The sequence below is a fragment of the Podarcis gaigeae genome (genome assembly GCF_964106915.1).
Source record: "Podarcis gaigeae genome assembly, chromosome: 8".
NCBI classification, from domain to species: Eukaryota; Metazoa; Chordata; class Lepidosauria; order Squamata; family Lacertidae; genus Podarcis; species Podarcis gaigeae.
This window is the reverse complement of record NC_139684.1, coordinates 27,125,790-27,141,851: the sequence shown is the minus strand read 5'-3', so window position 1 is coordinate 27,141,851 and position 16,062 is coordinate 27,125,790. Positions and strand designations below refer to the sequence as shown.

The window sequence follows — 16,062 nt, the reverse complement described above, 5'->3', positions numbered from 1 at the left end:
TCCTTTTTTGGACTACAACTTCCATGAGCCCCAGCTATTTTGGACTACAACTTCATGCTCGCTGAAGTTGATGGGAGTTGTAGTCCAAAACATCTGGAGGGCACCAGGTTGGATTAGATAGGCTTGCCCTTGGGTGGGTTTTTTTGTTTTGGTAACTAAAAAGAAGGCCAATGAGGTTTAGAGACAAAGAAAATAACAGACGGGTTTTTGTTTTCATTTTTAATTTGGTCTTTAAGAGAAAGGAACCCTCAAAGTGGTTGGAAAAAAAGAGCAAATTACAAACAGTTTGGAAAAACCAATGAATAAAACTTTTTTTTTTTAATCTGGTTTTGAGACAAATCCAGACACAAATCAGAAAGTTTGTCTTTGCACAGCATGGAACGTCACCAAGAGAAAGGGACAAAACACAAAACAGAAATGGAGTCTTTTTTGGAGCAGGCCGAGAGAAGCCTCAGCGCTGGAATAAACACTCCCCACCCCATGGTCTTCTAGCAGTAGAAAGGTATTGCCTGGCTGGGCCTATGAATTTTAGCCGCCGGTACAGTATTCTTTATTAAGGGTGCCAAGGTGGTGAGTTTTTTCTTTAAAAAAGTATTATTTCCCAAAAGGTCAGTAAAAACATGGGATCTGATTTCTGAGATACGGTGACCCTCCCAACGGGTTTGGAAAACTATTGCCTTGTGACACTACAAAGAGTTAAAAAGATACAGTACGACAAAAGGGTTAAGTATCTGATCTTGCCCATCCCACCTCTTACCTTGACTGCTTTCTGCAAAAAAGAAATCCAATATACGCTCATCAACGGGACTATCGATGTTCGTCAGATATTAATTACCAGCATCGTTATTGTCAAACCCTTAAAAGGCACAACATCCATAATATATTTGTGGGGAGGTGGAATATCAAGTGGTTGGAATAATAATAATGAAAAAACAGTGCCCCAGAAGTCTGTTGGTCACGCCGCAGCGACCAAGAAGTCTGTTGGTCACACCACAGAGAGCCATGGCTGGTTTCCTGGCCAACATCTTTTTCCCTGTGGGGGGAGGCAGTTTTGTTCCAAAGGTGCAACCTCTACAGTTAGCCTTCAAATAATTACTGCTCCTTACGACTTTGGACAGTCAATGGAAACCACAGCCCAAACTGAATGATCTCCTCTCAGCAACTGGCATCCTTCTCCCCCTTGCAAACCCACAATGTGGGGTACGGGGGACGGGGGACGGGACCCCATCCCATGGCCTGTGCGAGAACAAACTACACTTGAGATGAAGTGAGGGACTATCACAATTCCTCTGAGATAACGCTTTTCGACACAGGAGCTGCTGCTGCACTGGTTCAGATGGGAGTTAGCATCTGTAAGCATGAGGGCTAGAAGCATGCTTTTTTGGCGCTGCTGTTGTTTTTCAATAAAAGGAAGAAAAGCCGAGTGGAAGGATGTGCACTGAGCACTTCTGCGCCCTGGAACCTGCCTTTTGAGATGCTTTGCCCTGATCTGCCCCACCACCCCTTTGTGGATTTCATAGCGATGGGGTGAGGGGAATAAATCTGCTACAATGATTAAAACAGTTTCAAAGTGCAACCAATCCCAACCAGCCCCCCCCCAAGATGTTTTTGAACCCTCCACATCCCCCACACCACAAATACAGGCATGCATAACAACCCCTTCCTTGACCTATGAGGAAAATGCTCATCCTCCCAAAGGCCCCATATCTATTCTTAAAGCGCTGGCGAATAAACTATGAATGATGCCATCCTACATTTTGGAAAGCTGTCTCCAGATTTGGCACCCAAGACAGGCGACCATCCTAAAACAGATTGGGGTAGGGGGTGGAGTGGGGGCACTGACCCAATTCATCAACTCTCCACTGCACATTATTTTCTTTTTCAAGAAAATGAATGATGGCAAACAGGCAAGCTGTTGTTTGTTCCTGTATCTCTCAAATATTTGTATATGTACAGTGGTACCTCTGGTTACATACTTAATTCATTCCGGAGCTCCGTTCTTAACCTGAAACTGTTCTTGACCTGAAGCACCACTTTAGCTAATGGGGCCTCCCGCTGCCGCCGGAGCACAATTTCTGTTCTCATCCTGAAACAAAGTTCTTAACCTGAGATAATATTTCTGGGTTAGCGGAGTCTGTAACCTGAAGCGTATGTATCCTGAAGCATATGTAACCGCAGGTACCACTGTAATAGCAATTGTATTGCTACCCCCAATACCAATACAGTAATTCTTTTCAGGGATTGTGACCGAAAGGATGCAAATTTGCATTTTGTGTGTTATGTTTAACTTCAATTTCACCGTATTGTCTTTCTTTATTTCTTCACTCCTTGTATGTTATTGAAGTGTATGTCCTTTCTTAAATAATCCAAAATCCAAAAGGGAAAAATAAGGAACACCCAACAGGTTTCAGTGAGATGAGAACGTTTCTCCACAGCACAGGATTATAGCTCTGTTATCAAGGCAGCATCTGCCTTGGATGTGGGGGGATGCTCAAAGAAATTATCAATTTCCAGCACCCTAAAGTGGTACAGCCTGCTCTCCGCCTCTGGACTCTATCATCTCATTCTGCTCTGCTTGCAGAAGGTCCCAGGTCCAATCCTGGAAGCATCTCCAAGTGGGGTGCAGAGAATGTCCCCTACATCTGAAACACTGGAAGAACCATTGCTGCCACTCAGGGTGGACAATATACTGAGTGAGATGAACCAGTTTGGTCTCAGAGCAAAGCAGTGTCCTAGGTGTAGATCTGCCCAGCGAAGGGATGAAAACAGCCATGGACAGTGCGGGTTGATTTCAAAAGCTGTGTGCAACTAAGTTTTGAAGAGGAAGGAAAAGGGGCACCTCATATTTCTGCCTGCTCTTCAGCAGCTAAAAGGCACAGATCCCCCAATTTCTGCTGCTCCAGGAAGTAGGGCCCGCACCATGGGATAATAATAATAATAATAATAATAATAATAATTTATACCCCGCCCATCTGGGCGGCTCCCAACAGATTATTATTAACAATAATAATAATAAAGCGATAAAACTTCAAACATTAAAAGCTTCCCTAAACAGGGCTGCCTTCAGATGTCTTCTAAAAGTCAGATAGTTGTTTATTTCCTTGATGGGAGAGCATTCCACAGGGCGGGCACCACCACCAAGAAGGCCCTCTGCCTGGTTCCCTGTAGCTTCACTTTTCACAGTGAGGGAACCGGCAGAAGGACCTCGGAGCTGGACCTCAGTGTCTGGGCTGAACGATGGGGTTGGAGACGAGAAAGGAGATTCTGATGAAGAACGTTCTGATGGCAAGAGCTGTTTGACAGCGGAAAGGACAACCTCAGAAGGTGGTGGACTCTCCTTCCTTGGAGGTTTCTAAGCAGAGGTTGGATGGCCACCTGTCACGGATTCTCTAGCTGCGGTTCCTGCACCACACTAGATTTGACTTGAAACAGTGGCAAATCCAGCCATTAGCTGAACATAAACAAGCACCGAATCTGTTTCTATCTTAGCTTGGGAAGCTTCTCTTGACTCCATTGGGAGACCCTCCTGCCCCAGAGGGAGGAGACTGTTTGACTGAAGATAGTGTACCTGAAAGCAAAAATGTTGAAGACTCTACAAATACTAACTCCCTCCCTCCCCTCCCTTCTCCACTTGCCCTCATTCCTTTCCCGGGCATCTATTTCCCTAAAGCAAACCTTTTCGACTCCCCTGCTACCAAGACAACATCACACACACAGTCGTGCACGCAAGACGGAACTCAAGCAGGAAACTTTGTGCTGACCCTAATGGTCATAACATTCACTTGCCCCATGCTAAACTGGAAAAGTGACAGTGGCCAGGGGTTCAAAGCAGCCTGAAAGAGAGGCCCAGTCTCCCCACCCTGCCATCACATAATGTGCTTTTAAATAAATAACTGGGAGTGAACTCTTGGGGGTTTATTTTTGCTGCTGGGGCCAGATGAACTTCCACTTCCCACCAGCTGATTTTCAGGTTCAAAGAGCAGCATGGGGCTGTTTACAAAGGGGTTTTCAAACAGCCCTGTGCTGCACTTTGAAGTCCCGACAACCAACTGGGCCTTCAAAGCACAGTGGCATAATGATGTCAGGTGATTGGCAGGTGGGTAGCCGCTTCCACCAGTCAAATTTGGCCCACCTGGGATGGGGAGATAAGGATCCAGCCCAAGGGCTAGAAAGGATTCCTTCCCCGCCAGTACCAAAGACATGCCACCCTACATACAGAAAAACCAGAAAGGTGACGATCTCATCCCATCATTTTCTGATCAAGCAGGCTGAAAACAGTAGCCCAAGGTGCAACACTACAATCTGAATGATGCATGCAAGTGCTCCTGGCCACACAGCAGGGGCGCTGCAGCGATGCCATGATTTTGTCTTTAAAAAAAATATCACTAGGTGTTCCTGGGGCTCAGGAGAGAACAGGAGGATGGGTTGCAGCTTTGGCCCTTAACACTGTGCCTGTGATGCTTTTTTGCCCCTGGAGAAACGCCCATTGCAGGGCATTGGATTAGATGACCCTAGAATCATAAAGCACAGTTTCTACCTGCAATATGCTGCTTCAGATCAGACCAGAGGCAGCAAATCAACCCATGGTGTGGGTGGCAGGGCTTTGGCACTGGAAAGGTGGTGGCAGCGAAATCTCCATCCTGTGGGCCAAATGTGTGTGCCAGAAGCTGCTGCCTGAGTCCCAGGAAAAGAGGGAAGAAAGCCCCAAATGCCAACATAGACTAAACCCTTATTCCAGGCTAATATTGTTGGACTCCAAGTCCCAGCAGCCAGTTTAACCAACAGTTTCTTCTCTCTCCTTGCCTATCAGCTGCTAGGCTAGATTCCACAGGGGCCTCATCCTGCAATACCCTACGGCTCAGGGGATGGGGCATATCAGCACAGAGCTTTGCACCTGCCTCAAACCCTTTGCTTGTGCAGTGATATCATGGACAAATGGAACACAAACACAGAGCTCTTGTCCCGCAAACCAGGGCTGATGGAGGAAAGGGGAACACAGACTGCTTTGCCACCCTGCCAACAGCCCCCTCTGAGAAATCGGTGACCCCCCACCCCCACCCTCTTGCAAGCCCGTAGCTTTCGTCAACAGCCTCATCCAGGGGACGCATCGCAGGGTCATTTGATACAGAAAACTCATGCACAACTTTACATTGTCTTAGAAAGTACCAGGTGCGGGACACGGGATTATTAAAAAAATGGAAAATTCCTGATCGGGCCCAGCTAGCAGCTGCAGCTGGAAGTAAGGAAGGAAGAGGGAAAGGGAGAGTGCACCCCACCGCCCTTCTGCTGGCGAGGTCTGGTTCAGCCAAGAGGGACACGGGTCTCCAAGTTGCTCCGCTGCAGCTCCCGAGTCCTCAAATGGTCCTGGCCGCCCTCCTCCTCCATCCTCCTGCTTTTTTGCAAAACACGCAAGAGAGGCTGGAGTTTTGGTTTCTTTGGTGCTGTGCCCAGTCCTCTTTAAATAAACAACAAAAGCCTGGACCACGAAGAGGAGAAGACTTTTCCCGAGAGAAAGAGAAAACTGAACGGGACCCGCCAGTGGCTTCCGGTGCTTTATGCTTCTAGGAGCTTGAACCCATGGAATCCGAGTGGTACGTGGCGTACCCGGAGGAGGCAGAGGGCGTGCTCAGGAAGCTGCTCGTGCTGCCCTTGCTTCCGCCCTTCCGGAGCTCCTCCTGGCCCCCCCAGGAGGGGCTGAGGCCTGTCCGGAAGCCCTCTGGCTCGGAGCAGCAGCTGCTGGCTGGCCGTTCCTCAGGAGCTTCGTACAGCTGAATGCGGATCTGCTCCAGGCACGGGGAGCCGGCGCTGCTTTTAGGGAAGAAGTTCTTGGCATCCTCCTGGGCCAGGAAAGGGCCCGGGACGGTCAGGGAGCACCCCCGGCCTTGGGCCGAGAGGCGCCGCAAGCCCTGAGGTTCCCGCTCGAAAGTGGTCAAGGGGAAGTTGGCGAGGGTGGCCGAGCAGTGGCGGAACGTGTCTGGGATGAGGGAGACGGATGCAGAGCGCAGAGGGCCCTTCCTGGGGCTGGGCAGGGGGCTGGTGTCAATGAAGTTCACCCCTTCCTCCTTGCTGAAGCACTTGTAGCCTCCAGGCCCCCCACCGCCGCCCTTGTAGTAGTCTTCCGGAGGGAAGGGCCTGAGGGACAAGGTGCTCTCGGCGGACTTCCGGCGCCTGCGGTGTGGGTGCTGCCCTTCCTCTTGATAGGACAGGAGGCTGCTGCTGCTCCTCCGGCGCTCGTAGCCGTGCCCCCGCGGGAGGAGGAGCTGGGCCAGGCTGGCGGCCATGTCCCCGCTGGCCCCCCAGTGCTGTAGGTAGGCTGAGATCTGGCTGGTCGTCCAAATGTCCGTTTCATCGTGGGAGAAGCGCCGGGTGGGGGGGACCTGCGGGAGGAGAAACGGAGAAGCTTCAGAGTGATTGCCACCTCTCCACCGGGTTCAAGGGCCCTCAAAGACCACATTCACACCGTACCATTGAAGCACTGTGATAACACTTAGAACAGTCATGGCTTCTCCCAAGGAATTCTGGGAAGGGGGCAGAGAGTTGTTTGTAGGCCCCTATTCTCCTCACGGAGCTACAACTCCTTGTGAAGAAGGATTTGTTGTTTCACAACTCTGGGAATTGCAGTTCTGTGAGAGGAATGGAAGGGGCCTCCTAACAGCTCTCAGCACCTTTTACAAACTACCCTTCCCAGAATTCTTCGGGGGAAGCCATGACTGTTCTAAGTGGTATCATAGCGCTTTATATGGAAGGCATGAATGTGGCCCTGGAGCACCCACAGGTTAGCCACCCCTGTTCCACAATTTCTCTGGCAGGTGCCTTAGAAAGGGTTCTTGGAGCTGTGCAAGACAACACATTTGAACCATTATTCCGCTTTAAACAGTCATGTCCTCCCACCAGAGAATTCAGGGAACTGTACATCTCTCAGTCGGTAGAGCATGAGACACTTAATCTCAGGGTTGCGGGTTCGAGCCCCACATTGGGAAAAAGATTCCTGCATTGCTGGGGTTGGACTAGATGACCCTCGTGGCCCCTTCTCTGAACTAGGTGAATGGAACTTAACTCTAGGACCGAGCAGTCTCAATCCATGATAAGTAAGCTGCGACGTGACACCTCTAATGTTTCTGAGCTTCTTTTCACACCATCCACAGTTGACAGGAGCTCGGCAAATGGGAACTGGGACTTGGAGATGGACGCATGGTTTTTTAAGACAGCTGAAAGCGAAAAGCAGCCGGAGGGGAGGAATGGGCCTTGTGTGGAGTGGAAGGAGGGGCAGAGCAGCACCGTCATTGTTAAAGAACACAGAAGTGCCATTACATTAGCTGTGATCCCTGCATTATAGCGGGTTGGACTACATGACCTTTGGGGTGTCCCTCCCAACTTGACAATTATATGATTACTTTTTCCCCATTCTTCTCCCTGGTAGGTGGTAGAAAGCAGTTACACTTTTTACTTCTCCTCTTCACTGGGATGCAACTCAAACCCTCTGCAGCTCAGTGGTTAGAGCACCTGCTTCCGATTCAGAAGGACCCAGTAAAGCTGGAAAATATTCCCTGTCCGAAAACCCGGAGACCTGCTGTCAGTCAGTCAGTGCAGGTGTTACTGATCTAGGTGGGTGAGTGATCTGACTCAGTATTCCCCCCCCCCTTACCTGCAGATACTGCATCTTGTCCTCTGGGGGAGGCTTTGTAGGGTAGGCTTGGGGGATGCCCCTCTCCAGGGCCGAGAGGTCGTATTTGGCAATGTGGTCCAAGGTCAGGGCGTCCCCAGCAAAGTTGTAATCGTAGGGCCGCTCGTACATCAGGTCTGTATGGATCACTCCATCCAGGCTGTTTTCTGCAGTCCCAGAGGAAGCAAAGCTGCATTAAAAAGGGTGGGGTGGGGTCCACTGCTAAGAACTTTGGATGAAGGGGTCGGGGCCACAGTCATGCAGAACCCACTCCTCCAAGATGTCAAAGCCCACCTCTCTAGTTTTTTTTTTTTTTGGGGGGGGGCTTCTTTGGGTGGGGAGTAAGCAGCAAGTTTCTCCTCTTTCACATTGTGTGGCAGGCCTTTGGAACTCCCTGCCTATTGATATCAGGCAGTCTCCTTTGCCACACTCTTTCCAGAACCTGCTAAAAACAAGCCTGTCCAGTTATATAGGATGTTGGCATGTGCTCTGATCCATTTTTTTATTGCTGATTTTCATTATTTTCTGAATGTTTTAAGTAGCTGCTGCCTTTTAAAATCTGTTTTCAATGGTAATTCCTATTGCTTTCTTCCTTTTTGTAAACCACTCTGAGGTCTTGGTTTTTACACCCAAGTGAAATATATAAATTCCACAAACACCATAAATAAAACACGCTATGGGGAATACATGGAAGGGTAGGTAGAGTCAAAATTCCACCTGAATGCTCACTGCGATATCAACAGATAGACTATGCTGGAGGGCAGGGATGAATGTGGACAGATATAACTGCACTGCAGGGAGTTGCATTAACTCACCCTTTGGGTCCCTTCCGATTCTACAATTCACTTGGGCCAGGAGGGGCACATGAAATGCATTTGCTGGCTGCCTTGGTTTCTTCCTGGTCTTGTTCATCATTTCCTACTGCTCCCAAACATCTGCCTTGCAACTGAAGAGGACTGAGGTTCAGCCAAGACACTGTCCTCCGTTCACGTAGGAAGGACACAGTGCCCAGGACTGGACTGGACTGCCCAAACGCCCTACCTCCAGAATTTGGGGGACTCCCCCCACAAAGAAAAATCACCACTCACCTTCCCCCACATCGTCATTGGACATGACGGCCACACACTTCTCCCAGACAGACTTGATGTCAGCTCGGTAGCGGTCACAAGCCCAGAGGAAAAGCGGGAGCAGGAGGGACTGGACGACCGAGCACCAGAGGACGCAGAGGATCATCCAGTTGTAGGCCACGTCTGACTTCAAGCTGGCAAAGCTCACCACCTGCAGGACAAGGCACCAGGCACGTCGGTAGGGGCTCCTAACAGGCCCTCCAGACTCTCACGGTGGGCAGTGGGCACACTGGCTGGTGGAGTATCTAATGCAGCCGCATTGTGGAAGCTAAGCTGGTCTCAGGCTGGTCAGGGCTTGGATGGGTGCCTGCCTGCCTGGGACCGCCACAGACCCGGATTTGAGTTCACAGAAAATAGGAAGGGTACAAGTAGAGGGTTTTTTTTTTGTTTTTTTTAAAGTCCTTCACGCAGAGCATAGCTGAACTGCAGCACTCACTCCCACAGGAGGCAGTGGTGATTTTAAGAGAGAATAAGACAAATTCATGGGGGAGTTGATGGCTACTATATTCTGCCTAAGTTAGATGCAACAATGCTTCTGAAAACCAGCTGCTGGAAGCCACTGGAGGGGAGAGAGAGGGTGCTCTTGCTGGTTTCCCTTTGGAGCACCTGCGAGAACAGGAGGCTGGACTGGATCAGGCCATTGGTGTGATCCAGCAGGCTCTTCTTATGATCTTAAGCAGAGTGCAAGCTGATGGTGGAGCTCCAGAACAGCTTGCATCTGGTGACGGTTTCAAGAGGAAACGTGAGAGAAGGCAGTAGATGACTGAGCACACTGGCATAGCAACATATGGAGGTTTCTGCTGGATCAGGTCAACTTGGGAGGCCCATCTAGTCCAGTATCCTGTTCTCAGTGTGGCCAACCAGATGCCTTTCTTCTCTTGTGGTTTCCAGCAGCTGGTGTTCAGGAGCATGACTGCTTCTGACCGTGGAGGCAAAGCATAGCCCATTATGGCTAGTAGTCATGGATAGCCACCTCCTCCTCCATGAATCTGTCCAATCCTCTTTGAAAGCCATCCAAGTGGGTGGTCAACCCTGTCTCCTGTGGGAGCATTGCTTAACAAAGAAGGACTTTCTGTCACCTGTCCTGGATCTTGCAGCTTCATCGGATGTTCACAAGTCCCAGTGCCATGAGAGACGTGACTCTTCCCTTTGTACAGAAGGCACATCCTGTGCAAAGGTACGTACCTTCCTGCTGCACAAAAGGAAATAGGTTTCTACACAGCAGCAAACCTCTCTCTTCTCCATCCAAACAAGCAAGAGGCATCACACATGGAGTCTGTTGAGTCGATCTTGTTCAGCATAGCCTACAGAGACTGGCAGGTTCCTTCTGAGACTGCAGGCAGATATTCTCTCCCAACTTTTTCTGTGGAGCTGGGAATTGAAGTTGGGAACTTATGCGTGCAATGCAGATGGCTCTGCTACTGAGCTGTGGCCCTTTCCCAGCTAGGCAGAAGCAGTCAAAGAGGGCGTGGTCAGTAAGGGGGCGTGGCCTGGGCAGAATTCTGAGATCCAGGGAAAGGTTCCTGCCCCAAAGAGCTTACAGTGTCAGCTGAGACAGAGGTATGTGGTGGTGACACAATGCACAAGGAAGGCATTTAGATTCATATTATTTAATTTTTTATTTATTCCAAAAGGGAAGGGACTCATTCCATCATTTAGCATCGAAGTCTAGCTGCAAAAAGCCTTTTCTTTCCCTAGTGGAGCACATTGCCAGCCTCAGCCCTGTCTGGAGACTCAAAATCGCTGCACTGACATTCAGCCTGTCCAATGCAAAGCCATCCAATTAATAGCATCTTTGAATTTAAATTGGGGGCCAGAAGGGTGAGGGTGGTGAGGGTAGATGGGAGGGGAGCCAAAACCGGAACACGTGGACATTTATATCAATCAAGGCTAGAAAACAGAGGTTTCCCCCACTGTTAATCAATGTTTCATTAACACCCCCAGTGCAAGCCAAATTCAAATTAACTTAATTTGATCTTTATAAATTGAGTGCGTAATGTCTCTCAGCAGAACAGAGCCGTGGCGGTGAATCAGGCTTGAAGTACATGAGGGAGGATTTCGGCTTGCGGGTGGGTGGGTGAGTGGGAAGGAGGAGAACCTCATTTCCATTTTTATAAACGAAAAGGAATGGAGGAAGGAAGAGCTACAGAATGATGCTTCCAAGAAGAACAGCCACCACTACCCAGTCAAACACACCCTACCCCCCATCCTGCTGAAGCTGCCATACGTTTGCAAATTTTGCAGCCATGTGGGCGCAGGAAGTATGGCATAGTGGTTAGATTGCTGGAGAGGTGTGGAATGCCGGTTCAAATCCCCATCCCACCGGAAGTTTCACTGGGTGACTTTAGCCTAATCTCTCTCAGCCTAACCCTACTGTGGACTACTCTAACACGCTCAATGTGGGGATGCCATTGAGAAGAGAGCTTCAGTTGGTCCAGAATGCTGCAGCCAGACTGCTGATGGGAGCCAACAAGGGAACAGGGACAGCAGTCCCTAGTACAGTGGTACCTCGAGTTAAGTACTTAATTCATTCCGGAGGTCCGTTCTTAACCTGAAACTGTTATTAACCTGAAGCACCATTTTAGCTAATGGGGCCTCCTGCTGCCGCTGCGCTGCCAGAGCATGATTTCTGTTCTCATCCTGAAGCCAAGTTCTTAACCCCAGGTAATATTTCTGGGTTAGCAGAGTCTGTAACCTGAAGCGTATGTAACCCAAGGTACCACTGCCTAATAACAACAGCAAGCTCAGAAAGATTTCACAGTGAAAGAGGACTCTTTAAAAAGGCAGGGTTTGTTCTCCATTGACTAAGACGAACCCCTGATGGCTCAGATATCACATCTAAACACAGGAAGAGTCCTCTATCCATTTCCATTGCTAGGCCCCGTTCCACTCAACTGATTCGCAAAGTCTCTTTTGAAAGCCCAAGATCAGGATATGGAGACAAAACCTGCAAACATTCCACTTAGCAATGTTTGCTCAGAGACCCCTTTAAGGTTAACATCTCGGCAACGCTCCCTTCACCGAGATGCCCAAGCCAAGAGAGCTCTTCCATGACATCGGAGCAGCTAAGCCAATGGCAGCCCAAGCTGGCTGCGACGCCTCCCCTCCCTCTCTCCATTCTGACCTCAGAGCAGGCTGACTGCTTGAGGGTGGACAGCACTGTCATCTGCAACTGTAAGTTTTAGAGATGAAAGAGGAGTGATCTGATGAATTTCACTCTGTCTTTTAGGGTGTAAAATGCAGCAGAGATTCTCCCACCCCAGTTCTTCCCTTGAGGCCCAGCACCTTTTCCAAGCGCACACATCAAAGGAACACAGAGTTCTTTCCACCCGCTCAAACTGTACATCCTTTCTCCCTCCCTCCTGGCCTCCAGGGAACGAGCAATCTGAAAAGAAATTCTGTTGCTGTCCAGCCTCACCACCCTGGCTGCTAAAATCCTGTCAATCCTGTAAGGTTTAACCCTCTTTTAAAAAGCATCAGAGATCAGTTAGGGAGGAAGGTAGCTAGTTACTTAGTTGGGAACCAGTTTGGGCACCAAGAAATAAAGTAGACGCACATTGGGTTCTCTCTGTTTTATGACAGTGACTTTCCCTTTGCTTTCCAAACAAGGAGAAGGAGTGTGGCTTCTTGGCTAAGAAGCCAAGATGCTGTGGATCTTCAAATCTGGGCATAGCCCGGTGTGGGGCTTAGCAAGCCACTGTTTAGCCAGCCTCCAACTCACTCCCATCTATGTTACGGATTGGGCTTCTGCCATCTAGTGGGTTACTCAAAGGAACACTGGCAGAGACAAAAGGGAAAAGAATCCCAGTGGCTGATAGGAACTCATCTGCCTATGTTGAGTTTACATAACAACATGAGAAAGAGCCTGCTGGATCAGGCCAATGGCCCACCTAGTCCAGCATCCTGTCCCCACCTTGGCCGACCAGGTGCCCCAGTGGGAAACCAGCAAGCAGGACCCAAGTGCAAGAACACCCTCTGCCTTCCTGGAGCTGCCAGCAACTGGTATTCAGAAGCATCGTTGCACCCAAATGTGGCGGCAGAGCAGAGCCATCACGGCTAGTAGCCAGTGATAGCCATGAATTTGTCCAATTCTCTTTTAAAGCCATCCACGTTGGCGGTCCTCATTGCCTACTGCAGGAGGGAGTTCCATAGTTTAACTGCACACTGCGTGAATAAGTCCTTTATTTGATCTGCCTTGGATTTTCCAACACTGAGCTTCACTGGACGGCAACGAGTTCTAGTGTTATGGGGGGGGGGGGCTTTCCCCCGTCCTTGGGACCCTTTCCAAGTGATGATTGGCTGGCCCCACACAGGGGGGAAACCAGCTCTGCCCTGATCAGCCTATCTCAATATTGATTCATTGGACTTTGATCTGCCACTGACCTTCCATGGAAAGCACTTGTGTGCTTGGCTACATGCTGCTTCCTGCCATTGTTTGTTCAAGTTCCCCTTGCACGCTCCTGATTTCCACAGCAATCATACATAGAGCTTCTCTGCCTTCACCTTGACTGGCAACCATCCTCTAATAAAATGATTCATCTGCATTAATTGGGAGAGCTGGAAGACGCTGCTTATTGTTCTGGAAAGTGATTAGAAACCCTTGGAACGGCAGGCAGGCATCTGGCGCGATGCCAGAGAGATAAGAACAAACCAGGACATGGGGCACTGGAACGTAAGGCTTCTCTTCGTTGGGCTCCAGCCTCTGAGATGCCTTTTCTTGATTTCCAGCTGATGGCGAGGCAGCAGCAGCTATGTTTAGCCGGAGCCGTCTCAGTGGGCTGCAGGGAGGTCCTGGGAAGGGGGACTGTAGGAGGCTTGGAATCCAGTCTTGGCAGGCGGGCTGTTTTCCAAGGGAGTGGAGCAGGAACCATGTGCAACAAAGGCATGCTCCTCAGGGCTTGCTTTATCAACTAAGGGAGGGAACAAAAGCCCATGGAGTGACTGCAGCTTGCTAACTAGGGGAGATGTGCCTGAAACGTACCCCGGTTTCCGGAGAGGGATACACACAGGTCCCTTGTTGGCACTGGTAAGAGCCATCAGGGGACCTGTTATGTTTGAAAACTCGGGTTCTCTAGCCGAGGGGGAAGTATCGTAACCATTTGGCATTTCTTACTAGTCAGCCTGTTCTGGGCATCATACCAGGTTGCTGTGCCCAGTGCCCTTCAGGTCTCAGACTTGGCGCCCCCTGCCTTGGGGGAGTCAGACAATATCATCTGGAGGGACTGCTCAACATTCCCCAACCTCAGCGGTTCTCAACCTGTGGGTCCCCAGATGTTGTTGGACTACAACTCCCATCATCCCTGAGCTCTGGCCTTGCTAGCTAGGGGTGATGGGAGTTGTAGTTCAACAACATCTAGGGACCCACAGGTTGAGAAAGGCTGCCCAACCAAGTGCCTTCCAGATGTTGTTGGGGACTAACTACTATCTTCCCTGATAGTTAAGGATGATGGCCAAAATTGATGAGAGTTGGGAGACCAAGAACACCTGGAAGTCTCTCTCTCTCTCTCTCTCTCTCTCTCTCTGTGTGTGTGTGTGTGTGTGTGTGTGTGTGTGGTCCCATCTTCACTGTACATTAAACCTGCATCATATCACTGTAAACAGTCAGGGCTTTCCCCAAAGCATCCTGTGTAATGTAGTTTGCTGAGGCTGCTGAGAGTTGTGAAGAGAGCCTCACTCCCCTTACTGAACTACAATTCCCAAAGTCCCCTGTGATGAGAGATCGATCATTAAAGCACCCTAGGAATTGTAGGTAGGTGGAGAGGATATGGGGCTCTCCTCACATCTCTCAGCACCTTTAAAAACTACATTTCCTTTCTCCTGGATCATTCTGGCTCCCCTTTCCTGAACCTTTTCCTCTTTGAGGCAAGGCAACCAGAACTGTGCATGGCATTCCAAACACGGTGGCATCCTGGAATTGTATGCTGTATTCATTGTATACATTATTAATACTGGCTGTTTTATTTTCAGTTCCTTTCCTAATGCTATGTAGCGGGGAATTTGCCTTTTTCACAGCCACTGCACACTGGGTCGACATTTTCATTCAGCTATTTACTACGCCACCGTCTCATGCCTGGTCCATCACCGCCAGTTCAGAATGTATAAAGGTAAGATTTTTTTTGCTCCAACGTGCATCAGTTTACACTTGTTTACATGGGATTGCATTTGCCATTTTCCTGCCCTTTCTCTTGGTTTGGAAAGAGCTCTTTGCAAGCCCTTTCTGTTGCAGAGACCCTGGACAACTTAGTGCCACCAGCAATTGCAACCACACTCACCAGTATAGGAAAGCCCATGAGGAAGTCGTAAATGAAAACGATCCCCGCGATCAGATAGGTGATCTGCAAAGAAGTCTTAATGGGTTCCGAGCCATCAATGGACGAGCGCCTCTTGCCTTGAGCATCCTCCACCACGATGGTTGGGACATTGAATTTGTTCTTGTCAATGTTGTTGCCTGCCTGGATGGAGAAAGTTTGGAAGAGGGCGATGGCCACGCAGACCACGCCCATGACCACACTCCCGCTGATCAGGAGCAGGAAGCAGACGCCAAAGCCCAGGCCGATCTCGGTGACGATGAAGCGGCAGTCCATGGCGTAGAAGCGCTCCGTGGTGTCATGCCAGCCCACGGCCGGCAGTGTGGAGAGGATGAAGGACACCATCCAGATACCCATGACGGTGTGGACCGCTTGCTTCTTGGTGTTGCTTAACCTAGAGAGGGGAGGAAAAAAGACACCTCCCCTTAGGACAAAGCCACATACTCCATATCCTTTTGGCTGAAAGTGAAACAGATCATCCCAGGTCCGTTTGGGGATGGCAACCATACAATCCTAGAATTGTAGAGTTGGAAGGTACACCAAGGGTCATCTTGTCCAACCCCCCTGGAGTGCAAGAATCACAGCAAAAGAACCTCTGGCACAAGGTTTCCCAAGCTTGGGTCTCCAGATGTTGATGGACTACAACTCCCATCATCCCTAACTAGCAGGATCAGTGGATGATGGGAGTTGTAGTCCAAAAGCAGCTGGAGACCCAAGTTTGGGAAACCCTTTTTTGCAGCAGATGCCCATCCAACCTGTTTAAAAACCTCCAGTGAAGGTGAGTCCACCACCTTCCAAGGTCATCCATTCCACTGCTGAACAGCTCCTGCCGTCAGAAAGCTCTTCGAAATGTTTATAGTCAGAACCTCCTTCCTTGTCATTTGAATCCATTGGTTTGGGTCCTCCTCTCTGGAGCAGCAGAAGACAAGCTTGCTGCACCTTCCTTCTCTAGCTGTAATTCCTA

General features: G+C 49.6%; 2 protein-coding genes across 3 annotated transcripts in view; one reads left to right on the top strand and one right to left on the bottom strand.

Annotated features, from left to right (window-relative positions):
- KCNAB2 (potassium voltage-gated channel subfamily A regulatory beta subunit 2) overlaps positions 1-16,062 on the top strand; it is a 384,406-nt gene that overhangs the window by 250,726 nt on the left and 117,618 nt on the right. The gene's annotated exons all lie outside the window — the stretch shown is intronic.
- The window catches only part of GPR153 (G protein-coupled receptor 153), a 34,249-nt gene continuing 18,391 nt past the window's right edge, over positions 205-16,062 (bottom strand). For both annotated transcript variants that reach the window (XM_083752619.1, XM_083752620.1), the window contains exons 3-6: positions 15,063-15,492; positions 8,752-8,941; positions 7,646-7,830; positions 205-6,377 (exon numbers count right to left, since the gene is read on the bottom strand). In XM_083752619.1, coding sequence (XP_083608745.1) covers positions 5,562-6,377; positions 7,646-7,830; positions 8,752-8,941; positions 15,063-15,492 — 1,621 coding nt within the window. In that variant the 3' untranslated portion in view covers positions 205-5,561. The remainder of the gene's footprint in view (positions 6,378-7,645; positions 7,831-8,751; positions 8,942-15,062; positions 15,493-16,062) is intronic.